This window comes from Salvelinus alpinus, chromosome 9 (genome assembly GCF_045679555.1).
Source record: "Salvelinus alpinus chromosome 9, SLU_Salpinus.1, whole genome shotgun sequence".
Taxonomy (NCBI): domain Eukaryota; kingdom Metazoa; phylum Chordata; class Actinopteri; order Salmoniformes; family Salmonidae; genus Salvelinus; species Salvelinus alpinus.
In genome coordinates, this window is record NC_092094.1 from 4,405,285 (window position 1) to 4,431,433 (window position 26,149).

The window sequence follows — 26,149 nt, forward strand, 5'->3', positions numbered from 1 at the left end:
TCTGTGACTGGCTAATACCACCGTGGTGTCGTTTTGTTATCGAGTATCATGATGGTATCGTGATACTAAACCTGGTATATCCGTAATGAAGTCCAAATTCTGGTGTGATGAGACAACACTAAAACAAACCCCTCCGCCTTTCTTTCTCCTTTCAGATTTACAACAAATGTGTTGCTTAGTAAACATAGAGGCTTTGAGGCTTTGAGTGTTTTAAAGCTCTAATTCAAAGAAATGCAATTATCAACTGAAGTTAAGATTTTAGTTTTAGTAGCTAGACATTTATCTTATCTCACTAATGACGCCTGAACACCCCTCTGTGAACCGAACAGATGGTTGTGGGTCCAAAATGGCACCCTAAGCACTAATCAGGCAATAGGGTGCCATTTTGGGACGTAGCCAGCCTGTGTTCTTTGATATGTTGCCAAGCAGAGAGAGAAAGAGACGCATTGAGTGCTTAGAAACCCCGCTTCTGTGGGAGAAGCTCTGGGGCATCACCTCAGTCTGGGCTCTGAGCAATAATTGTAGGCAGAACTGCAGTTTTGGGTGTTTGGGGTCTGTGTGTGCATGTGTGGGTGTTTGGGGTCTGTGTGTGCATGTGTGGGTGTTTGGGGTCTGTGTGTGCATGTGTGGGTGTTTGGGGTCTGTGTGTGCATGTGTGGGTGTTTGGGGTCTGTGTGTGCATGTGTGGGTGTTTGGGGTCTGTGTGTGCATGTGTAGGTGTTTGGGGTCTGTGTGTGCATGTGTGGGTGTTTGGGGTCTGTGTGTGCATGTGTGGGTGCTTGGGGTCTGTGTGTGCATGTGTGGGTGTTTGGGGTCTGTGTGTGCATGTGTGGGTGTTTGGGGTCTGTGTGTGCATGTGTGGGTGTTTGGGGTCTGTGTGGGTGTTTGGGGTCTGTGTGTGCATGTGTGGGTGTTTGGGGTCTGTGTGTGCATGTGTGGGTGTTTGGGGTCTGTGTGTGCATGTGTGGGTGTTTGGGGTCTGTGTGTGCATGTGTGGGTGTTTGGGGTCTGTGTGTGCATGTGTGGGTGTTTGGGGTCTGTGTGTGCATGTGTGGGTGTTTGGGGTCTGTGTGTGCATGTGTGGGTGTTTGGGGTCTGTGTGTGCATGTGTGGGTGTTTGGGGTCTGTGTGTGCATGTGTGGGTGTTTGGGGTCTGTGTGTGCATGTGTGGGTGTTTGGGGTCTGTGTGTGCATGTGTGGGTGTTTGGGGTCTGTGTGTGCATGTGTGGGTGCTTGGGGTCTGTGTGTGCATGTGTGGGTGTTTGGGGTCTGTGTGTGCATGTGTGGGTGTTTGGGGTCTGTGTGTGCATGTGTGGGTGTTTGGGGTCTGTGTGTGCATGTGTGGGTGTTTGGGGTCTGTGTGTGCATGTGTGGGTGTTTGGGGTCTGTGTGTGCATGTGTGGGTGTTTGGGGTCTGTGTGTGCATGTGTGGGTGCTTGGGGTCTGTGTGTGCATGTGTGGGTGCTTGGGGTCTGTGTGTGCATGTGTGGGTGCTTGGGGTCTGTGTGTGCATGTGTGGGTGCTTGGGGTCTGTGTGTGCATGTGTGGGTGTTTGGGGTCTGTGTGTGCATGTGTGGGTGTTTGGGGTCTGTGTGTGCATGTGTGGGTGTTTGGGGTCTGTGTGGGTGTTTGGGGTCTGTGTGTGCATGTGTGGGTGTTTGGGGTCTGTGTGTGCATGTGTGGGTGTTTGGGGTCTGTGTGTGCATGTGTGGGTGTTTGGGGTCTGTGTGTGCATGTGTGGGTGTTTGGGGTCTGTGTGTGCATGTGTGGGTGTTTGGGGTCTGTGTGTGCATGTGTGGGTGCTTGGGGTCTGTGTGTGCATGTGTGGGTGTTTGGGGTCTGTGTGTGCATGTGTGGGTGTTTGGGGTCTGTGTGTGCATGTGTGGGTGTTTGGGGTCTGTGTGTGCATGTGTGGGTGTTTGGGGTCTGTGTGTGCATGTGTGGGTGTTTGGGGTCTGTGTGTGCATGTGTGGGTGTTTGGGGTCTGTGTGTGCATGTGTGGGTGCTTGGGGTCTGTGTGTGCATGTGTGGGTGCTTGGGGTCTGTGTGTGCATGTGTGGGTGCTTGGGGTCTGTGTGTGCATGTGTGGGTGCTTGGGGTCTGTGTGTGCATGTGTGGGTGCTTGGGGTCTGTGTGTGCATGTGTGGGTGTTTGCACTTGTAGATGCTTTTGAGTTCAATATCATTACATTTTTTATCTTTACGCAACATTTTTCAGAGACAGCAACGTGTATGCATGAATGAATCAATTATACGAATCATTTAACTTTGGTTTTTAACTACATAACAACCTCATGATAATTAATTAATTTGAATTTTACATTTCTAAACAAGATGCAGCCTAGGTCTATCCGCTTTCACAATACAGGTGAATGCATATTCATGAGGAGTGTGTACATGCATTGAGTTATTCAGCTTGTTTTGCTTGATTTCATGGGGATACATAATCTGTTTCCCTTCCAGTTGAGACTGATTTTTATTGTACTGATCAACATTTGCATAGAAGAAGCTTATTTTATAAAAGTGGGCGCCGTCTCTTTAACCAGTAATGACGTCATTCATTAAACAAGGGGGGGGGGGGCGGCCCGTCAGAGCCGGGTTCAGACACAGTCAGTTCGCTGAGGCAATAAGTTTGACGCTTTCAACTAAATTCACACAAGCGGGGACGATCGGATCACGAAAGCAGTGCAGCCAAGCCTGATTTCAAGCAGTAACGACGCAGTTTACTTTTAAAGTAGGCCGTCATTGTTAATAAGAACTTGTTCTTAACTGACTTGCCTCGTTAAATAAAGGTTAATTACAAATTAAAACAAATAAAATAGTTAAATAAAGATGAAATAAGAACAAATTAAATTATTATTAGAGGTGGATTATATGTCATGAATTATGTCATTCATGTCATAGTCAGTCAATTCCATTACACTCTCCTACACAAGTTACATCAAGTTCAACCAGTGAATGCATGTGATGGCTAGCTATGCTACCTGTCTATCTTAATGAGTGTTAGCATGCTAATAGCACACCCTGCACACGGAAATGTATATATTTTTTGCAGAGTAAGTTGATAACGATTTCACCAACGTATGTTGTGTTGGACATTTCAAACAAGCTAATGAGAAAACAGTCATGGTATTTAGTTTAAGAGAATGAACAAGATTTAACAAGGCCACCTTAAAGGGTTTGTGGTTTGGTAAGAAGCCCCTCTTCCCACAGGTGTTATTACTACCTCTGAGGGTTTAGAGCCTGAGGTAGTCACCTCATACAAGTACTTGGGAGTATGGCAAGACGTTAGAGCTAACATGCTGCAGCCCAGACTCCCAGTACAGGCTAATAGTGAAGACATCAAAACTATGTTTAACAAATCAAGATATATTTTATATTTGAGATTCTTCAAATAGCCACCCTTCGCCTCGATGACAGCTTTGCACATTCTTGGCATTCTCTCAACCAGCCTCATGAGGTTAGTCACCTGGAATGCATTTCAATTAATAAGTGTGCCTTGTTGAAAGTTCATTTGTGTAATTTCTTTCCTTCTTAATGCGTTTGAGCCAATCAGTTGTGTTGTGACAGGGTAGGGAGGTATACAGAAGATACTAAATAGGGCTAAAAGACCAAGTCCATATTATGGCAAGAACAGCTCAAATAAGCAAAAAGAAACGACAGTCCCTCATTACTTTACGATATGAAGGTCAGTCAAAAACCATCGACATACAGTCATGTGTGCATACATTTTACGTACGGGTTGTCCTGGGAATCGAACCGACTGTCCTGACATTGCTTGCGCCATGCTCTAATGGGGATCCCTAATAAATCCGAATCCAGTTTGCTCTGTGGTCCGATGCGGGGGTGTTTGGTACAGCGAGGAGCACTGTTTCCAAGAGGGCCGCTGCCTTGGAGAGCTGGGACTAAGAGTTCACGGTCCCGTGTGGCTCAGTTGGTAGAGCATGGCGCTTGCAACGCCAGGGTTGTGGGTTCATTCCCCACGGGGGGACCAGGATGAATATGTATGAACTTTCCAATTTGTAAGTCGCTCTGGATAAGAGCGTCTGCTAAATGACGTAAATGTAAGATTCAAACAAAAAATATTTTTAGCCTGGCAGTGATGTCACGTGTCCAACCCTCCCTAACCAATCATGTCATCCCCAAGTTGACCCGCTAGACGGACACCGATCCCTAAGACGTTTTCAACCCTCCTCCCTTGACGTCATATAGTCCTCAGTTCCCCTGGCGACTGGAATAGTTTAAAACTGGGATCAAATAGTTTACTCATGTTGGTTTCTGGTTTCTTCTTCAAACACACACCCGTTTTCTCTTCAAAGCCATGTAGAATTTCCACGGGCGCTAATTTCACACAATAGATACTCCATTCAGTGACAGGACTATTTCAAACTCATTGGTGAGTAACCAAGCCATGCCCCTATAGGTCCATTAAACCAGCTGCTATTTCTACTGACTGAGGGATCATGTTGAGACTAGCTACAGTCTTATTGGTCAGGGATAGACATGTTGAGACTAGATACAGTCTTATTGGTCAGGGATAGACATGTTGAGACTAGATACAGTCTTATTGGTCAGGGATAGACATGTTGAGACTAGATACAGTCTTATTGGTCAGAGATAGACATGTTGAGACTAGCTACAGTCTTATTGGTCAGGGATAGACATGTTGAGTCTAGATAGAGTCTTATTGGTCAGGGATAGACATGTTGAGACTAGCTGCCGTTGTGCCCTTGAGCAAGGCACTTGACCCCCTGTGCCTCTCCCAGCCTTTGACCCTGTGCCTCTCCCAGCCTTTGACCCTGTGCCTCTCCCAGCCTTTGACCCTGTGCCTCTCCCAGCCTTTGACCCTGTGCCTCTCCCAGCCTTTGACCCTGTGCCTCTCCCAGTCTTTGACCCTGTGCCTCTCCCAGTCTTTGACCCTGTGCCTCTCCCAGCCTTTGACCCCGTGCCTCTCACAGCCTTTGACCCCGTGCCTCTCCCAGCCTTTGCCCCCGTGCCTCTCCCAGCCTTTGCCCCTGTGCCTCTCCCAGTCTTTGACCCTGTGCCTCTCCCAGCCTTTGACCCCGTGCCTCTCCCAGCCTTTGACCCTGTGCCTCTCCCAGTCTTTGACCCTGTGCCTCTCCCAGTCTTTGACCCTGTGCCTCTCCCAGCCTTTGAATGGTGTGTGGGGTTAGGGTAATAAGGGTAATTAATTAGCAAAAACACAGATTTACGATTCACATTGGACAATTAAGTTAATCTCTTTTCCCATCTGCCTCCCACCTCTCTCTCCTCCTCCTCTACATCTCCTCCTCTCCTCCCCCCTCTCTCTCTCTCTCCTCCTCTCCCCACCCTCACCTCCCTCCTCCAGGCATGCACACAAGCATCAGTGAGATCTTGAAGGAGAAGACGCTGAAGCCGTCCCGTCGCAGTCTGCCCTGCCTGGCTCAGAACCAGATACACCCACAGAGCCTCAGCCACTTTCTGTCCATGCCCTGCACCCCGGACGACAAGCCCCAGACACCGGTAGGGTTGGGAGTTGGCAGGGTATTTTATCACTTAAGTCACTACTTCTAAAAAAAAAAAAAAAACACTTCTCTGGGAACCCTCAGATGTTTCACCATTTTGTTGTAGTCTTGAACTAGTTTCCCGGATTAATCTAATCAAGGCCTTGATTAGTTGCCAAGTTGAATCAGGTGTGCTTGCTCTGGAATAGATAACAAAATGTAACGGCTGGGGGTCCCCGAGGAGAGGTTTGAGAACCAATGACTTATGTCACGATTCAATACATATTGTGATTCTATGTACGGTGCATTCGGAAAGTATTCAGACCCCTTCGCCCTTTTCCACATTTTGTTACGTTACAACCTTAAAATGGATTCAATTCATGTATTTCCTCATAAATCTACACACACTACCCTGACAAAGCGAAGACAGGTTTATAAAAAATAAAAAAACCATACCTTATTAACGTAAGTATTCAGACCCTTTGCTATGAGACTCGAAATTGAGCTCAGGTGCATCCTGTTTCCATTGATCATCCTTGAGATGTTTCTACAACTTGATTGGATTCCACCTGTGGTAAATTAAATTGATTGGACATGATTTGGAAAGGCACACACCGGTCTAAATAAGGTCCCACAGTTGATAGAGCATGTCAAAGAAAAACCAAGCCATGAACTCTTCCTAGAGCTGGCCGCCGATGGTCACTCTGACAGAGCTCCAGAGTTCCTCTGCGGAGATGGGAGAACCTTCTAGAAGGACAACCATCTCTGCCGCACTCCACCAATCAGGCCTTTATGGTAGAGGGGCCAGACGGAAGCCACTCCTCAGTAAAAGGCACATGACAGCCCACTTGGAGTTTGCCAAAAGGCACCTAAAGGACTCTCAGACCATGAGAAACAAGATTCTTTGGTCTGATGAAACCAAGATTGAACTTTTTGGCCTGAATGCCAAGCGTCATTTCTGGAGGAAACCTGGCACCATCCCTACGGTGAAGCATGGTGGTGTCAGCATCATGCTGTGGGGGTGTTTTTCAGCGGCAGGGACTGGGAAACTTGTCAGGATCGAGAGAAAGATGACCGGAGCAAAGTACATAGAGATCCTTCATGAAAACCTGCTCCAGAGCACTCAGGACCTCAGACTGGGGCGAAGGTTCACCTTCCAACAGGACAACGACCGTTAGAACACAGCCAAGACATCGCAGGAGTGGCTTTGGGACAAGTCTCTGAATGTCCTTGAGTGGCCCAGCCGGAGCCCGGACTTGAACCCGATCGAACATCTCTGAAGAGACCTGAAAATAGCTGTGCAGCGACGCTTCATATCCAACTCGACAGAGCTTGAGAGGATCTGCAGAGAAGAATGGGAGAAACTCCCCAAATACAGGTGTGCCAAGCTTGTAGCGTCATACCCAAGAAGACTCGAGGCTGTAATCGCTACCAAAGGTGCTTCAACAAAGTACTGAGTAAAGGGTCTGAATACTTATGGAAATGTGATATTTTTGCTACATTTGCAAAAATGTCAAAAACCTGTTTTTGCTTTGTCATTATGGGGTATTGTGGGTAGATTGATGAGGGGGGGGAAACTATTTAATCAATTTTAGAATAAGGCTGTAATGTAACAGAATGTGGAATAAGTCAAGGGGTCTGAATAATTTCCGAAGGCACTGTATGTATCATGATTCTATATGGATTGCGATTCGATATTCCAAACATATTGCTCACTATATGCCTGCCACAGTGAGACGAGAGCCATGAGAAGCTACAGGACAATAAATAGACGAGTTCTGGAGCAGGTACAGCCGACTAGCTGGATTCTATTTTCCCTCTTCCATCTGCAGCCTGAGCTCCAGGACCAGACCTGTGCCCAGCTCCAGAGCCAGCAGGTCGATCCCTGGTTACAGCACCAAGCCCAGACCCAGCACGTCGACCCCTGGTTACAGCACCAGGCCCAGACCCAGCAGGTCGACCCCTGGTTACAGCACCAGGCCCAGGGAAAGGACCACGGTCGGCTCCAAGCCCAGACCCAGCCTCTGACCCACAGCACCTCCTGCACCTTCATCTCCTCAGAGACAGGTCAGTCGGTCGGTCGGCGTGTCTGTCCGTTCTCCCCATTCTCTGAGATTTAGACGTGTTCTACAGCAACTTTAACCGTGCGGTTAGTACATAGAGTTTTAGTGTAGTGTGATTCCTGGAGGAAGTAAACCCACATCCTCACATACTGTAGGTCTAACAAGGTCATGATGGGTTGATGGATGGTGAGACCATTTTCACTGTCGGCGGCAGCATCATGACATATCATATATATATATATATATATATATATATATACAAAAGTATGTGGACACCCCGTAAAATTAGTGGATTTGGCTATTTCAGCCACACCCGTTGCTGACAGGTGTATAAAATCGAGCACACGGCCAATGCATTCTCCATAGACAAACATTGGCAGTAGAATGGCCTTACTGAAGATGTCAGTGACTTTCAACGTGGCACCGTCATAGTATGCCACCTTTCCAACAAGTCAGTTAGTCAAATTTCTGCTCTGCTAGAGCTGCCCCGGTCAACTGTAAGTGCTGTTATGGTGAAGTGAAAATGTCTAGGAACAACAACGGCTCAGCCGTGAAGTGGTAGGCCACACAAGCTCACAGAACGGGACCGGCGAGGGCTGAAGCGTGTGAAAATCATCTGTCCTCGGTTGTAACACTCACTCCCGAGTTCCAAACTGCCTCTGGAAGCAACGTCAACACAATAACTGTTCGTCGGGAGCTTCATGAAATGGGTTTCCATGGCCGAGCAGCCGCTCACAAGCCTAACATCACCATGCGCAATGACAAACGTCGGCTGGAGTGGTGTAAAGCTCGCCGCCAACGGACTCTGGAGCAGTGGAAACGCATTCTCTGGCAGACATGGCTGTCAATGTTAAGGGTCTGGTGTTATTTTAACCAACAGCCACACTGTCCTACATTTGAATTGTGCATTCTGGTAGTCCGACGGACAAATCTGGGTTTGGCGAATGCCAGGAGAACGCTACCTGCCCAAATTCATAGTGCCAACTGTACATTTTGGTGGAGGAGGAATAATGGTCTGGGGCTGTTTTTCATGGTTCGGACCCCTTAGTTCCAGTGAAGAGAAATGTTAACTCTACAGCATACAATGACATTCTAGATGATTCTGTGCTTCCAACTTTGGGGCAAATTTGGGGGCGGCCGTTTCCTGTTTCAGCATGACAATGCCCCCCGTGCACTAAGTGAGGTCCATACAGAAATGGTTTGTCAAGATTGGTGTGGAAGAACTTGACTGGACTGCACAGAGCCCTGACCTCAACCCCATCAAACACCTTTGGGATGAATTGGAACACCGACTGCGAGCCAGGCCTAATCGGGTCTGCAGCAATGTTCTAACATCTAGTGGAAAGCCTTCCCAGAAGAGTGGAGGCTGTTATAGCAGCAAAGGAGGGACCAACTCCATATTAATGACTTCCCAGAATAGTGGAGGCTGTTATAGCAGCAAAGGGGGGACCAACTCCATATTAATGCCTTCCCAGAAGAGTGGAGGCTGTTATAGCAGCAAAGGAGGGACCAACTCCATATTAATGCCCATGATTTTAGAATTACATGTTCAACGTTCAGTTGTCCACATACTTTTGGTCATGTAGTGTATATTGATGGTCCACTTTCTACACTGTAATTGCTACTGTTTATCATGGACTGTTTACTGTTTATCATGGACCGTTTCCTGTTTATCATGGACCGTTTCCTGTTTATCATGGACCGTTTCCTGTTTATCATGGACTGTTTCCTGTTTATCATGGACCGTTTCCTGTTTATCATGGACCGTTTCCTGTTTATCATGGACCGTTTCCTGTTTATCATGGACTGTTTCCTGTTTATCATGGACCGTTTCCTGTTTATCATGGACCGTTTCCTGTTTATCATGGAACGTTTACTGTTTATCATGGACTGTGGACCGTTTATCATGTACTGTTTATCATGGACCGTTTCCTGTATATCATGGACCGTTTACTGTTTATCATGAACCGTTTCCTGTTTATCATGGACCGTTTCCTGTTTATCATGGACCGTTTCCTGTTTATCATGGACCGTTTCCTGTTTATCATGGACCGTTTCCTGTTTATCATGGACCGTTTCCTGTTTATCATGAACCGTTTCCTGTTTATCATGAACCGTTTCCTGTTTATCATGGACCGTTTCCTGTTTATCATGGACCGTTTCCTGTTTATCATATCAGTACTTAATCCACTGAATAGACTGGTACTTACTTCACCATCATGTGAGATTTGTTTATGACGATGATAAAATGTGATAATGATTTTATTCATGGTTAGCTCTGGCAGATTGTAAAATACAATATGTTGCGCCGGTATTAAAAAAAAAACCAGGCAGATTTTTTTCAGTGGTTCCAATGGTTCCTTAATTAACCGTATACCCGTTTAAACTTGCCCTTACCTCAAGCCCCGTAAAACCTAACCCTTACCTTAACCTTTGACTTTGCCGGTTGAGTATCCACTACCTAAAAATAAAAATAAAAACACTTATTTTTATTTTCATAGTGACAGTGTCATTGCTTACACATGTTATTGATTGGAAATGATTGTGATACAGTTTTAGGTGGTGTTGTGTGTAAAGCGGTGGCTGTTTGAACGCTAGCACCACTGTGAGAACCAAGCAGCGGCGTGGTGAGCAACACACCACATTAAGTCACAATGGATAAGACTCATGTCACCGCTGTAAAGAGAAGACAAATCATTCTCCTCTGATAAGGAAATCTGTAGCCGTGGCAGAATTCACTCAAATACCATTCACATGCAAATGAGCAGTTTAGCATGACTCAGAAGTCCCTGCATGCATCCCCAATTCACCTGCATAGTGCACTGCCTTTGAACCACTATAAGGAATAGGTTGCCGTTTGGGACGGGAGGCTGTCTATTCTGAGGCACGATCCAGCAGGGAAAATACACTCTGGCGCCAGATCTGTTTGTGCTGTCAGGTCTGGGACAAGGCTAGTTAGTGCGACATACGAATCGTGTTGCGCGAACACATTTTTACGCCGTCATAACATAAGTCCTGTAAGATGATAATTAGTGGTCTGTACAGTCTGTTCCGTAATGACTGGATCATGGAGTACTATTAGAATGGGTATCCCCATTCAAGTCCCATGTCATTATATCTCTATGGGTTAGGTCCTGTGTGTAATGCATGTAGAACCCTGGTCTTAGTCACGATGGGTCATTTTAACACCTTTCAGGAATGTGGGGTGGCAAGTAGCCTAGTGGTTAGAGCATTGGGACTAGTAACCGAAAAGGTTGCGAGATTGAATCCCAGAGTTGACAAGGTAAGAAATATGTCATTTTGCCCCTGAACAAGGCATTTAACACACTGTTCCTAGGCCGTCATTGAAAATAAGAATTTGTTCTTAACTGACTTGCCTAGTTAAATTAAGGTCAAATAAAAATGTGTTGACTATCTTTGACAGAGGAATGGGAACACTGATATCAATGAAAGACTACAGACATCAATGATGTGAGAATCAATCTTCTAAACACATTTATAAATCCAACGTTTTTTTTTTTAAGAAACAGTGCCACTGGCCGCCCCACCACCGTTGTTCCTGTTTTTGTGGTACGAGCTGAGGAGCTTTGTGCAGCGTCGTAAAACAACAATGTGTAGTACATATGGTGCTTGATGTCAGAGGGGGAAAACAGTGTTGGGTTTCTGCAGTAACTTCTTTACTGTTGTAGTATTGCAAACAGACATGGCTGATTCACCATGAAGGATTCCAGCGTTAACTAGGAACTGTAATGGTGTAGCGTTAAGTAGGAACTGTAATGGTGTGGCGTTAAGTAGGAACTGTAATGGTGTAGCGTTAAGTAGGAACTGCTGTAATGGTGTAGCGTTAAGTAGGAACTGCTGTAATGGTGTGGCGTTAAGTAGGAACTGTAATGGTGTAGCGTTAAGTAGGAACTGTAATGGTGTGGCGTTAAGTAGGAACTGTAATGGTGTGGCGTTAAGTAGGAACTGTAATGGTGTAGCGTTAAGTAGGAACTGCTGTAATGGTGTAGCGTTAAGTACGAACTGCTGTAATGGTGTGGCGTTAAGTAGGAACTGTAATGGTGTGGCGTTAAGTAGGAACTGTAATGGTGTGGCGTTAAGTAGGAACTGTAATGGTGTAGCGTTAAGTAGGAACTGCTGTAATGGTGTAGCGTTAAGTAGGAACTCCTGTACTGGTGTAGCGTTAAGTAGGAACTCCTGTACTGGTGTAGCGTTAAGTAGGAACTCCTGTACTGGTGTAGCGTTAAGTAGGAACTCCTGTACTGGTGTAGCGTTAAGTAGGAACTCCTGTACTGGTGTAGCGTTAAGTAGGAACTCCTGTACTGGTGTAGCGTTAAGTAGGAACTCCTGTACTGGTGTAGCGTTAAGTAGGAACTGCTGTAATGGTGTAGCGTTAAGTAGGAACTGCTGTAATGGTGTAGCGTTAAGTAGGAACTGCTGTAATGGTGTAGCGTTAAGTAGGAACTGTAATGGTGTAGCGTTAAGTAGGAACTGTAATGGTGTAGCGTTAAGTAGGAACTGTAATGGTGTAGCGTTAAGTAGGAACTGTAATGGTGTAGCGTTAAGTAGGAACTGTAATGGTGTACAGTATTTGGCTTGGTTTGACATGATGCTACTCTTCCCATATCAGACAACAATCTGGGGTGATGTGCCTTGAATCTGGAAAACTAGACTAACTAGCATAATGATGATGATGATTATAATAATGATGATGATGATGCCGATACTCTGACACTGCAATAACAATCACATAAAGCAGCAAGGGTTGACTTTCAACCCATTCTCTAGGGCGCTAACCCTAGTTAATAATGACACAAGCCACTCTCTGGGGAGATAACCCAAGTTAATAATAATGACACTATCCACTTTTCATTCTCTCTTGATTTTTAACATGGTCGTTAGCATTAGGTTCGCCAGACAATTTCTTTGCATCTCAATGCGAAGATGCATCACTGCAGTCCCTGGTTCGAATCCAGGCTGCATCACATCCGGCCGTGATTGGGAGTCCCATAGGGTGGCGCACAATTGGCCGAGCGTCGTTCGGGTTTGGCCAGGGTAGGCCGTCATTTGTAAATAAGAATTTGTTCTTAACTGACTTGCCTAGTTAAATAAAGGTTAAATTTGCCCAGAACTAGCTCAATATCTAGCCGTCGGATAAGAACAAGACTACAGCATCCATAAAGTCACCATTAGACTTGACACCTTTCAGACTGTTGTTAGGGGCAACAGTTTTGATTACATTTATAATTTATCGTGCTCATTTTTGTACATTAAGAACAAACGATGTACTACTTTTTTGTAACATTTCTGACGATGCTAACATATTTTTTTAGCCGGATCTCAGAGTTCTAACACCGGGTCGGTTGCTCGGCAACAACACAGCTGCTTGCACCAGGCTGCCAGTCATAAGAAGTGTATATGCGAACAAACCTAGGCTCCTTGTAGATAGCTAGCTATATGGTGGTGTTCAAGCTGAGGTTAATCAAGAAATGCAAAAGCAGATATTTTGATTAGCTAGGTAGCTAATGTTACCAAGCTTGTACAAAGTCCAGCAGCTAGCCTCTAGCTAACTAACGAACAGGCAAATAAAGGTAGCTAGCCAAATGAATGTGCTTTTGATTAGCTAGGTAGCTAACATAACATTATACTAGTAAGATGAGTGCTAACTTTGTCTATGTAGCTAACCAACAAACAAGGAAAGCTAGCTAGCTATATTTTGCTAAGTAAAATTTTTTATATAAGGAAGTCAAAGTGTAAACTGCTGTAAACCCTGTAATCGGGGACACAAATATGCACAAATAAGATGGTTAAAGTCCTTGGCTGCTATGATAGCCAGTTAACTACAGTTGAAGTCAGAAGTTTACATACACCTTAGCCAAATACATTTACACTCCGTTTTTCACAATTCCTGACATTCAATCCTAGTAAAAATTCCCTGTCTTAGGTCAGTTAGGATCACCACTTTATTTTAAGAATGTGAAATGTCAGAATAATTAGTAGAGAGAATGATTTATTTCAGCTTTTATTTCTTTCATCACATTCCCAGTGGGTCAGAAGTTTACATACACTTAATTAGTACATGGTAGCATTGCCTTTTAAATTGTTTAACTTGGGTCAAACGTTTCGGATAGCCTTCTACAAGCTTCCCACAATAAGTTGGGTGAATTTTGGCCCATTCCTCCTGACAGAGCTGGTGTAACTGAGTCAGGTTTGCAGGCCTCCTTTCTCACACACGCTTTTTCAGTTATGCCCACACATTTTCTATAGGATTGAGGTCAGGGCTTTGTGATGGCCACTCCAATACCTAGACTTTGTTGTCCTTAAGCCATTTTTCACAACTTTGGAAGTATGCTTGGGGTCATTCTCCATTTGGAAGACCCATTTGTGACCATGCTTTAACTTCCTGACTGATGTCTTGAGATGTTGCTTCAATATATCCACATTCATTTTCCTGCCTCATGATGCCATCTATTTTGTGAAGTGCACCAGTCCCTCCTGCAGCAAAGCACCCCCACAACATGATGCTGCCGCCCCCGTGCTTCACGGTTGGGATGCTGTTCTTCGGCTTGCAAGCCTCCCCCTTTTTCCTCCAAACATAATGATGGTCATTATGGCCTAACAGTTCTATTTTTGTTTCATCAGACCAGAGGACATTTCTCCAAAAAGTATGATCTTTGTCCCCATGTGCAGTTGCAAACCGTAGTCTGGCTTTTTTATGGCGGTTTTGGAGCAGCTGCTTCTTCCTTGCTGAGCGGCCTTTCAGGTTATGTCGATATAGGACTCGTTTTACTGTGGATATAGATACTTTTGTACCTGTTTTCTCCAGCATCTTCACAAGGTCCCTTGCTGTTGTTCTGGGATTGATTTGCACTTTTCGCACCAAAGTACGTTCATCTCTAGGAGACAGAATGCATCTCCTTCCTGAGCGGTATGATGGCTGCGTGGTCCCATGGTGTTTCTACTTGCGTACTATTGTTTGTACAGATGAACATGGTACCTTCAGGTGTTTGGAAATTGCTCCCAAGGATGAACCAGACTTGTGGAGATCTACAATTTTCTTTCTGAGGTCTAGGCTTATTTCTTTTGATTTTCCCATGATGTCAAGCAAAGAGGCACTGAGTTTAATAATGATTTCAGATGATAAGATGATTTCAGACAGGAAAAACACTGCAGTTAGCTACACTACATTTCCTCGACTAAGAAAAACCACAACACAAACCAAATTGCTTTATTTTTATGTAACCTTTATTTAACTAGTAAAGAACAAATTCTTATTTACAATGACGGCCTACCAAAAGGCCTCCTGTGGGGACGGGGGCTGGGATTTTAAAAAATTATAAAAGAAAAATATAAATTTAGGACAAAACACACATCACGACAAGAGAGACAACACAACACTACATAAAGAGAGACCTAAGACGACAACATAGCAAGGCAGCAACACATGACAACACACCATGGTAGCAACACAACATGATAACAACATGGTAGCAACACATGGTAGCAGCGCAAAACATGGTACAAACATTATTGGGCACAGACAACAGCACAAAGGGCAAGAAGGTAGAGACAACAATACATCACGCAAAGCAGCCACAACTCTCAGTAAGAGTGTCCATTATTGAGTCTTTGAATGAAGAGATGGAGATAAAACTGTCCAGTTTGAGTGTTTGTTGCAGCTCGTTCCAGTCGCTAGCTGCAGCGAACTGAAAAGAGGAGCGACCCAGGGATGTGTGTGCTTTGGGGACCTTTAACAGAATGCGACTGGCAGAACGGGTGTTGTATGTGGAGGATGAGGGCTGCAGTAGATATCTCAGATAGTGGGGAGTGAGGCATAAGAGGGTTTTATAAATAAGCTTCAACCAGTTGGTCTTGCGACGGGTATACAGAGATGAGCAGTTTACAGAGGCGTATAGAGTGCAGTGATGTGTCCTATAAGGAGCCTTGGTGGCAAATCTGATGGCCGAATGGTAAAGAACATCTAGCCGCTCGAGAGCACCCTTACCTGCCGATCTATAAATGATGTCTCTGTAATCTAGCATGGGTAGGATGGTCATCTGAATCAGGGTTTGTTTGGCACCTGGGGTGAAAGAGGAACGATTACGATAGAGAAAACCAAGTCTAGATTTAACTTTAGCCTGCAGCTTTGATATGTGCTGAGAGAAGGACAGTGTACCGTCTAGCCTTACACGGAACCCAAACCGGCTGCGCGCGTGCGCTATCGTGCATAAATTTATTTTGTCCCCCTACACCAAACGCGATCACGACACGCAGGTAAAAATATCAAAACAAACTCTGAACCAATGACATTAATTTGGGGACAGGTCGAAAAGAATTAAACATGTACGGCAATTTAGCTAGTTAGCTTGCACTTGCTAGCTAACATTAATTTGTCCTATTTAGCTACCTTGCTGTTGCTAGCTAATTTGTCCTGGGATATAAACATTGAGTTGTTATTTTACCTGAAATGCACAAGGACCTCTACTCCGACAATTAATCCACACATAAAACGGCCAACCGAATCGTTTCTAGTCATCTCTCCTCCTTCCAGGCTTTTTCATCGTTTCATTTATATGGTGATCGCATCTAAACTTTCAATTGTACTACCACGACTACCGGCAAAACAGTTCGTCTTTCAATCACCCGTGTGGGTATAACCAATGAGGAGATGGCACTTAGGTACCTGCTTCTATAAACCAATGAGGATATGGGAGAGGCAGGGCTTGCAGCGCGATCTGCGTCAGAAATAGGAATGACTTCTATTTTAGCCTGCAGACGCTCGTTGGCGCAATAATTGAATAACATGGATTTCAACATTTATTTTGCGACGCTCGCGCACGCGACGTGTCCGGTCTGGTCAGCATGTTAGCAGCATGAAATACCATGACATCATAACATGACGACATAACATGACATCCAAACATTAAGAATACAAATACTGTCCTGACCTTTTACTGATCATCCTGTGTCTGTCTGTCTGTCTGTCTGTCTGTCTGTCCGTCCGTCCGTCCGTCCGTCCGTCCGTCCGTCCGTCCTGACCTTTTACTGATCATCCTCTGTCTGTCTGTCTGTCTGTCTGTCTGTCTGTCTGTCTGTCTGTCTGTCTGTCTGTCTGTCCGTCCGTCCTGACCTTTTACTGATCATCCTGGATCTGTCTGTCTGTCTGTCTGTCCTGACCTTTTACTGATCATCCTGTATCTCTCTGTCTGTCAGAAGCTGTGAAGACCAACTATGGGGAGGAGTCAGAAGCTGTGAAGGACAACTATGGGGAGGAGTCAGAAGCTGTGAAGGACCACTATGGGGAGGAGTCAGAAGCTAGTGCGTACAAGGCAGGAAGAACAGACGAGTCGTTTCTCATTCAGAAACCTGCCATCCGAGCCAAATTAGAGGCACGAGCAGATTCGCTCCAGGTACCACAAACACAAGCACACAGTAAAAGAAAGGCCGGCCCTCTCAATCTGATTGGCCGTCACAGGCATGTCAATCACCCGGCTATTCCACCCAATCGGGACGCTTGGACGCACAGCAGGGCTCCTTCCTTGACAACCTCAAGTTAGCGTGTTTACATGCAGATGGACTATTCACATGCTGTTTCCTAACCTATTCATTCCCTATACCATTAAATTAAGACCACACAAGTAGATAAAACATCTTCAAATGCAAGGGGTATTTCCGTGTGTGTGGTGGTGACAAAGCTTACAGTTATGGGCCTCAACGTCACGTTCTGACCAGACAACCCAAGAGTGGGGAGATCAATGTCAATCAGCACATAAGTACATTGCAGGTGAGGGCTCAGAGCCAACCTCTCAGACGAGCTCCAGCTAGCCATTTTATCCCCACACGCCACCTCACCCCACCTCACCCCACCTCACCCCACCTCACCCCACCCCACTCCACCCCACCCCACCCCACCACACCCCACCACACGCCACCTCACCCCACCACACCCCACTCCACCCCACCCCACTCCACCCCACCCCACCACACCCCACCCCACCCCACCCCACCCCACCCCACCTCACCCCACCCCACCTCACCCCACCCCACCCCACCGCACCTCACCCCACCTCACCCCACCACACCCCACCCCACCCCACCCCACCCCACCCCACCACACCCCACCCCACCCCACCCCAACTCACCCCACCCCACCACACCCCACCCCACCACACCCCACCCCACCACACCCCAAACCCACCCCACCCCACCCCACCCCACCTCACCCCACCCCACCACCCCCACACTAAATGCTATTTAAAACATACATTTATTTGAGGTTATTAATATGATTATGAGTTTAGTTGGGGAGAGGAAGAAAAAAAACTCAAGTTGTTGACATAAGCGTTCTATGGATGTGTTATGAAGGCATATTGATTAACACTTATTTCCGTAGGGGACCGACGCCGGGCAGCCGTCCGGTCTGATGTTCAGAGATGGAAAGAAGCGTATCGATTACATCCTGGTCTATAAGAAGTCCAGTCCTCTGGTGGAAAAGAGAGTCACCTTCGAGAGGAACCTGAGAGCTGAGGGGCTGATGCTGGAGAAAGTGGTAGGGTACTATACTATATATATGTACTATACTCTAACAAGAGGTCAGAGTGACGGCAACAGGCGGCCCGCTGGGCTAAAACCGGCCTGCAAATTATACTTTTTGGGGGGGGATTATAGTTTTGGTTTTGAAAAAAAAAAAAAAAAGAAGACTAAAATCACTTGTTGTGTTTATATTTTGGTTCAGTATACATACCAGGGATATATATATATATATATACCAACTAGATTCAGCCACGGGCCGATTTCTTTCAGGAGCGGAAGGCAGGAACATAATTATAATAATTTGTACACTGCAAATGGACCACAACTAAGCCCCAAAAAAAGAGATTCTATTTGAAAATAACAATAATTTCATACCTTTATTACATTGAGAAATTATCACATTCGTAGGAATACTTGGGAACAGATTTCCTAAATTAAACTCATTATCAGCTGAATTCCTAAGTGATACTACATTAATATAGTATATACTCTACTACTGTATACTACAACTACATTAATTTTGTATATACTCTACTACTGTATACTAAAACGACATTAATATAGTATATACTCTACTACGGTATACTACAACTACATTAATATAGTATATACTCTACTACTGTATACTACATTAATATAGTACATACTCTACTACTGTATACTACATTAATATAGTACATACTCTACTACTGTGTACTACATTAAAATAGTACATACTCTTCCCACATTGCCCCTACAGCTCTATATTAATGACAAAGTTTGTATTTGTCTTTGTATTTTTGTTACAGAAACTACAGAGAATTTTTATACAATGCCTTGAACTATTATTTAACTATTTGGTGAATTGGTGTCCCACTGGGCACGTACGTGTCTGTTCACCGTCTCCTTTTGATTTACATTTGGTTTGGTTGTCCCACTAACATGAATTCAACGTGAAATCAACAAAACATGTCGCCATGTCATTTGAGTGGGGGGGGGGGGGGGGGAAAATAACATTCATGACTTTTTGCATATCCAATCACGTCATCACATACTTTTTGCATATCCAATCACGTCATCACATACTTTTTGCATATCCAATCACGTCATCACATACTTTTTGCATATCCAATCACGTCATCACATACTTTTTGCATATCCAATCACGTCATCACATACTTTTTGCATATCCAATCACGTCATCACATACTTTTTGCATATCCAATCACGTCATCACATACTTTGTTGTTGAAATGACAACATTGATTCAATCAGTTTTACCACGTTGACTCAACGTCATCACATACTTTTTGTTGTTGAAATGACAACATTGATTCAGCCAGTTTTTTTTGTCCAGTGGGGTGGCACTCGTGAGCATATTCTCAAATATTGTCATCGTGTCTTTTGTCATGATATTCTCAAATATTGTCAGATCCTAAGTCTTTTGTCACAAGCTAATTTCCAATTTCGTCCCTTCGAAAGCCGTCTCTGACCAACACCGACGTCATGTTTGTGAAGATCCATGCCCCCTGGGACACACTCTGTAAATACGCTGAGCAGATGAATATCAGAATGCCATTCAGGTAGCACTTCCTATGAATACCCTCTACATAATGCATTATAAACACATTTATAACGCCTTATGAGCTATACACAATGCATTATAATACATGACATAAGCGCTTAACAACTACTCAGAAACATCTATAACTACAGTTCGTTCAATAAAGTATTAGGAGCTCTTTGTATGTATTGATCCGGTTGGATTCTTCGACTCAACCAACAATGTCTTCTAATTTATTGTTTTTTATTTTTTTTTCAGGAAAAAAATGTACTTTACGGATTGGAAGAGCAAAGTTATGGGCAGGCAAGTGGATTTACATGATATCTTATTAGGTTCAGGCACAGTGTGATGCCGAGCTTGACTGGTTGAGCACTGCAGAGCACTTCTAATGAAATACAGGATCGGGAGCATTCAACACCGTGATGGTGATGAGCCCGTGGTCGAAGTCGTAGTTAACACAGCTGGAGTGGCCCTGTTGACATCACCGTGATGGTGATGAGCCCGTGGTCGAAGTCGTAGTTAACACAGCTGGAGTGGCCCTGTTGGCATCACCGTGATGGTGCTGAGCCCGTGGTCGAAGTCGCAGTTAACGCAGCTGGAGTGGCCCTGTTGACATCACCGTGATGGTGATGAGCCTGTGGTCGAAGTCGCAGTTAACACAGCTGGAGTGGCCCTGTTGGCATCACCGTGATGGTGATGAGCCCGTGGTCGAAGTCGCAGTTAACACAGCTGGAGTGGCCCTGTTGACATCACCGTGATGGTGATGAGCCCGTGGTCGAGTCATAGTTAACACAGCTGGAGTGGCCCTGTTGACATCACCGTGATGGTGCTGAGCCCGTGGTCGAGTCGCAGTTAACACAGCTGGAGTGGCCCTGTTGACATCACCGTGATGGTACTGAGCCCGTGGTCGAAGTCGCAGTAACACAGCTGGAGTGGCCCTGTTGACATCACCGTGATGGTGATGAGCCCGTGGTCGAGTCGCAGTTAACACAGCTGGAGTGGCCCTGTTGGCATCACCGTGATGGTGATGAGCCCGTGGTCGAGTCATAGTTAACACAGCTGGAGTGGCCCTGTTGGCATCACCGTGATGGTGATGAGCCCGTGGTCGAGTCGCAGTTAACACAGCTGGAGTGGCCCTGTTGACATCACCGTGATGGTGATGAGCCCGTGGTCGAAGTCGCAGTTAACACAGCTGGAGTGGCCCTGTTGGCATCACCGTGATGGTGATGAGCCCGTGGTCGAAGTCGCAGTTAACACAGCTGGAGTGGCCCTGTTGACATCACCGTGATGGTGCTGAGCCCGTGGTCGAAGTCGCAGTTAACACAGCTGGAGTGGCCCTGTTGGCATCACCGTGATGGTGATGAGCCCGTGGTCGAGTCATAGTTAACACAGCTGGAGTGGCCCTGTTGACATCACCGTGATGGTGATGAGCCCGTGGTCGAAGTCGCAGTTAACACAGCTGGAGTGGCCCTGTTGACATCACCGTGATGGTGTAGCTGTTATTTTATTTGTAGAATAGAGAGAAAGAACAGTGGGGATGTAGAGATAGAGGTAGAAAGACACGGACAAGAAGGCAGGGAAGTTTGGTCTGGAGTCCAGAGTCCCACTGCTACACTGGATGATATACTAAGATGCAGACAGTGCTAGCTGTGCCACCAGAGATTGCCAAGTGTACGGTGTTTCCTCCGACACATTGGTGCGGCTGGCTTCCGGGTTGGATGTGTCAAGAAGCAGTGCGGCTTGGCAGGGTTGTGTTTCGGAGGACGCATGGCTCTCGAACTTCGCCTCTCCCGAGTCCGTACGGGAGTTGCAGCGATAAGACAAGACTGTAACTACTAACAATTAGAAATCACGAAATCGGGGAGATAAAAATGGTAAAACAAATTTTAAAAAATCTAAATCTGCAGCCATTGATCATGGTCCATCAGGAGTTAGAAGAAGGTAAACCGTGATTTGATCACGGAGGGTGAATGGGTCAAACTGTCATGATGCTCTACCTCAGAGGAATTAATTCACGATTTAATGAATTAGTTCAGGATTAGTTTATCCTGCTATTTAAACATGTTATGTTGTGTATACAAATGTGCGATATTAAGCTCTTTTAAACCCAATAATAAGTCACCCTGAATCACTAAAGAGTGTCTGCTGCAAAGTAAACAAGACATAATAATGCAATCTTCTATTGAGTGTTTGACTGTAAAAATGCAAAATGTGATTTCTATGTGATTTTAATTATTATCATTGATCAAATAAAACGATATCTGGTATAATCCTGGTCAATTAACCCTATGTGGTCTGTTGCTAGGCTAATCCTGGTAAATGTATCTGTTTTTCTCTGTGTCCTCTCTCCCTGAAGCCGGTTCCATCTGAGGTGTCGTCAGATAAAGAGCTGGTTACCCAGGAACCCCATGAAGCTGGACAAAGAGGCCCTACCTGACCTAGAGGAGACAGACTGCTACACAGCCCCGTTCAGCAGGGCACGCATGCACCAGTAGGTTCTATACCTCAACCCCCTGACCTAACCTCAACCCCCCTAACCTCACCCTAACCTCAACCCCCTAACCTAACCTCAACCCCCTAACCTAACCTCAACCCCCTAACCTAACCTCAACCCCCCTAACCTCACCCTAACCTCAACCCCCTAACCTAACCTCAACCCCCTAACCTAACCTCAACCCCCTGACCTAACCTCAACCCCCTGACCTAACCCTAACCTCAACCCCCTAACCTCACCCTTACCTCAACCCCCTGACCTTACCTCAACCCCCTGACCTTACCTCAACCCCCTGACCTTACCTCAACCCCCTGACCTAACCTCAACCCCCTAACCTGATCCTTACCTCAACCCCCTAACCTGACCCTTACCTCAACGCCCTGACCTAACCTCAACCCCCTGACCTCACCCTTACCTCAACCCCCTGACCCTTACCTCAACCCCCTGACCTAACCTCAACCCCCTAACCTGATCCTTACCTCAACCCCCTAACCTGACCCTTACCTCAACGCCCTGACCTAACCTCAACCCCCTGACCTCACCCTTACCTCAACCCCCTGACCTAACCTCAACCCCCTAACCTGATCCTTACCTCAACCCCCTAACCTGACCCTTACCTCAACGCCCTAACCTAGCCCTTACCTCAACCCCCTAACCTGACCCTTACCTCAACGCCCTAACCTGACCCTTACCTCAACCCCCTAACCTAACCCTTACCTCAACCCCCTAACCCTTACCTCAACCCCCTAACCCTTACCTCAACCCCCTAACCCTTACCTCAACCCCCTAACCTCAACCCCATAACCTAACCCTAACCTCAACCCCCTAATCTAACCCTAACCTCAACCCCCTAACCTAACCCTAACCTCAACCCCCTAACCTAACCCTAACCTCAACCCCCTAACCTAACCCTAACCTCAACCCCCTAACCTAAACCTTACCCTAACCTCAACCCCCTAACCTAACCTCTAACCCCCTAACCTAACCCTAACCTCAACCCCCTAACCTAAACCTTACCCTTACCTCAACCCCCTAACCTAACCCTAACCCCCTAACCTAACCCTAACCTCAACCCCCTAACCTAAACCTTACCTCAACCCCCTAACCTAACCCTTACCTCAACCCCCTAACCTCAACCCTCTAACCTAACCCTAACCTCAAACCCCTAACCTAACCTAACCCTAACCTCAAACCCCTAACCTAACCCTAACCCTTACCTCAAACCCCTAACCTCACCCCCCGAACCTAACCCTAACCTCAACCCCCTAACCTCAACCCCCTGACCTAACCCTTACCTCAAACCCCGTAACCTAACCCTAACCGCAACCCCCTAACCTAACCTAACCCTAACCTCAACCCCCTAACCTAACCCTAACCCTTACCTCAACCCCCTAACCTAACCCTAACCCTTACCTCAACCCCCTAACCTAACCCTTACCTCAGCCCCATAACCTAACCCTAACCTCAACCCCCTAACCTAAGCCTTACCTCAACCCCCTAGCCCTTACCTCAACCCCCTAACCTAACCCTTACCTCAACCCCCTAACCCTTACCTCAACCCCCTAACCTAACCCTAACCTCAACCCCCGTAACCTAACCCTAACCTCAACCCCCTAACCTAACCCTAACCCTTACCTCAACCCCCTAACCTAACCCTAACCCTTACCTCAACCCCATAACCTAACCCTAACCTCAACCCCCTAACCTAACCCTTACCTCAACCCCATAACCTAACCCTAACCTCAACCCCCTAACCTAACCCTAACCTCAACCCCCTAACCTAACCCTTACTTCAACCCACTAACCTAACCCTAACCTCAACCCCCTAACCTAACCCTAACCTCAACCCCCGTAACCTAACCCTAACCTCAACCCCCTAACCTAACCCTAACCCTTACCTCAACCCGCTAACCTAACCCTAACCTCAACCCCCTAACCTAACCCTTACTTCAACCCACTAACCTAACCCTAACCTCAACCCACTAACCTAACCCTAACCTCAACCTCAACCCCCTAACCATAACCTCAACCCACTAACCTAACCCTAACCTCAACCCCCTAACCTCAACCCCCTAACCCTTACCTCAACCCCCTAACCCTTACCTCAACCCCTAACCATAACCTCAACCCACTAACCTAACCCTAACCTCAACCCCCTAACCCTTACCTCAACCCCCTAACCTAACCCTAACCCTAACCTCAACCCCCTAACCCTTACCTCAACCCCCTAAACCTTACCTCAACCCCCTAACCTAACCCTTACCTCAACCCCCTAACCCTTACCTCAACCCCCTAACCTAACCCTAACCCTTACCTCAACCCCCTAACCTAACCCTAACCCTTTCCCCAGTCGCTACAACACTCTAACACAAACAGTCAATCTGACACGAACAGCTTGTGAGAGAGACTGGCTCATATGTGTGTTTGTTACAGGCTACACTGGAGGTGTAAACAGAGGAGGAAGAGATGAAGTTATCTTTAGACAGTGACAGCAGTGTCTCTGTTATGATCGTCTCCCCTGCTAGCATCTCAATCCTCCCATCCCTTGTAAAATAGACTGGCTTGTATGAAATGTTATGTGTTTGTGTGAATTGGAGGCAACAGAGGAGGACGAAATGATGATAGAATGACTGCAGATAAAGATTCTATAATACAGTTCATAACGTCAGCTGCCGTCTCTGACAACTCCCCCTTTCTTTCCTGTCTCTATGACAACTCCCCCTTTCTTTCCTGTCTCTTTGACAACTCCCCCTTTCTTTTCGGTCTCTGACAACTTCCCCGTTCTTTTCGGTCTCTGACAACTTCCCCGTTCTTTTCTGTCTCTGACAACTTCCCCGTTCTTTTCTGTCTCTGACAACTTTCCCGTTCTTTTCTGTCTCTATGACAACTCCCCCTTTCTTTTCGGTCTCTATGACAACTCCCCCTTTTCTGTCTCTATGACAACTCCCCCTTTCTTTTCGGTCTCTATGACAACTCCCCCTTTACTTTTCGGTCTCTATGACAACTCCCCCTTTACTGTCTCTATGACAACTCCCCTTTCTTTTCTGTCTCTATGACAACTCCCCCTTACTTTTCGGTCTCTATGACAACTCCCCTTTCTTTTCTGTCTCTGACAACTCCCCCTTTCTTTTCTGTCTCTGACAACTCCCCTTTCTTTACGGTCTCTATGACAACTCCCCCTTTCTTTACGGTCTCTGACAACTCCCCCTTTTCTGTCTCTGACAACTCCCCCTTTCTTTACGGTCTCTGACAACTCCTCCTTTCTTTACGGTCTCTATGATAACTCCCCCTTTCTTTACTGTCTCTATGACAACTCCCCCTTTTCGGTCTCTGACAACTCCCCCTTTCTTTACCGTCTCTTTGACAAATCCCCCTTTCTTTACCGTCTCTATGACAACTCCCCCTTTCTTTACCGTCTCTCTGACAACTCCCCCTTTCTTTACGGTCTCTGTTATGACAACTCCCCCTTTCTTTACGGTCTCTGTTTACGACAACTCCCCCTTTCTTTACGGTCTCTGTTACGACAACTCCCCCTTTCTTTACGGTCTCTGACAACTCCTCCTTTCTTTACGGTCTCTATGATAACTCCCCCTTTCTTTACTGTCTCTATGACAACTCCCCCTTTTCGGTCTCTGACAACTCCCCCTTTCTTTACCGTCTCTTTGACAAATCCCCCTTTCTTTACCGTCTCTATGACAACTCCCCCTTTCTTTACCGTCTCTATGACAACTCCCCCTTTCTTTACGCTCTCTGTTACGACAACTCCCCCTTTCTTTACGCTCTCTGTTACGACAACTCCCCCTTTCTTTACGGTCTCTGTTTACGACAACTCCCCCTTTCTTTACGGTCTCTGTTTACGACAACTCCCCCTTTCTTTACGGTCTCTGTTACGACAACCCCCCCTTTCTTTACGGTCTCTGTTTACGACAACTCCCCCTTTCTTTACGGTCTCTGTTTACGACAACTCCCCCTTTCTTTACGGTCTCTGTTTACGACAACTCCCCCTTTCTTTACGGTCTCTGTTACGACAA

At 46.1% G+C, this 26,149-nt stretch overlaps 1 protein-coding gene across 4 annotated transcripts in view; it reads left to right on the top strand.

The window, feature by feature from the left end:
- Positions 1–26,149, top strand: part of LOC139584175 (anoctamin-3-like) — an 83,277-nt gene that overhangs the window by 9,562 nt on the left and 47,566 nt on the right. For 2 of the 4 annotated variants that reach the window (XM_071415721.1, XM_071415723.1), the window contains exons 2-8: positions 5,350–5,504; positions 7,318–7,552; positions 16,762–16,958; positions 17,942–18,097; positions 19,543–19,643; positions 19,883–19,927; positions 21,981–22,115. In XM_071415721.1, coding sequence (XP_071271822.1) covers positions 5,350–5,504; positions 7,318–7,552; positions 16,762–16,958; positions 17,942–18,097; positions 19,543–19,643; positions 19,883–19,927; positions 21,981–22,115 — 1,024 coding nt within the window. The remainder of the gene's footprint in view (positions 1–5,349; positions 5,505–7,317; positions 7,553–16,761; positions 16,959–17,941; positions 18,098–19,542; positions 19,644–19,882; positions 19,928–21,980; positions 22,116–26,149) is intronic. The other 2 variants (XM_071415722.1, XM_071415724.1) reach the window with 2 other exon arrangements.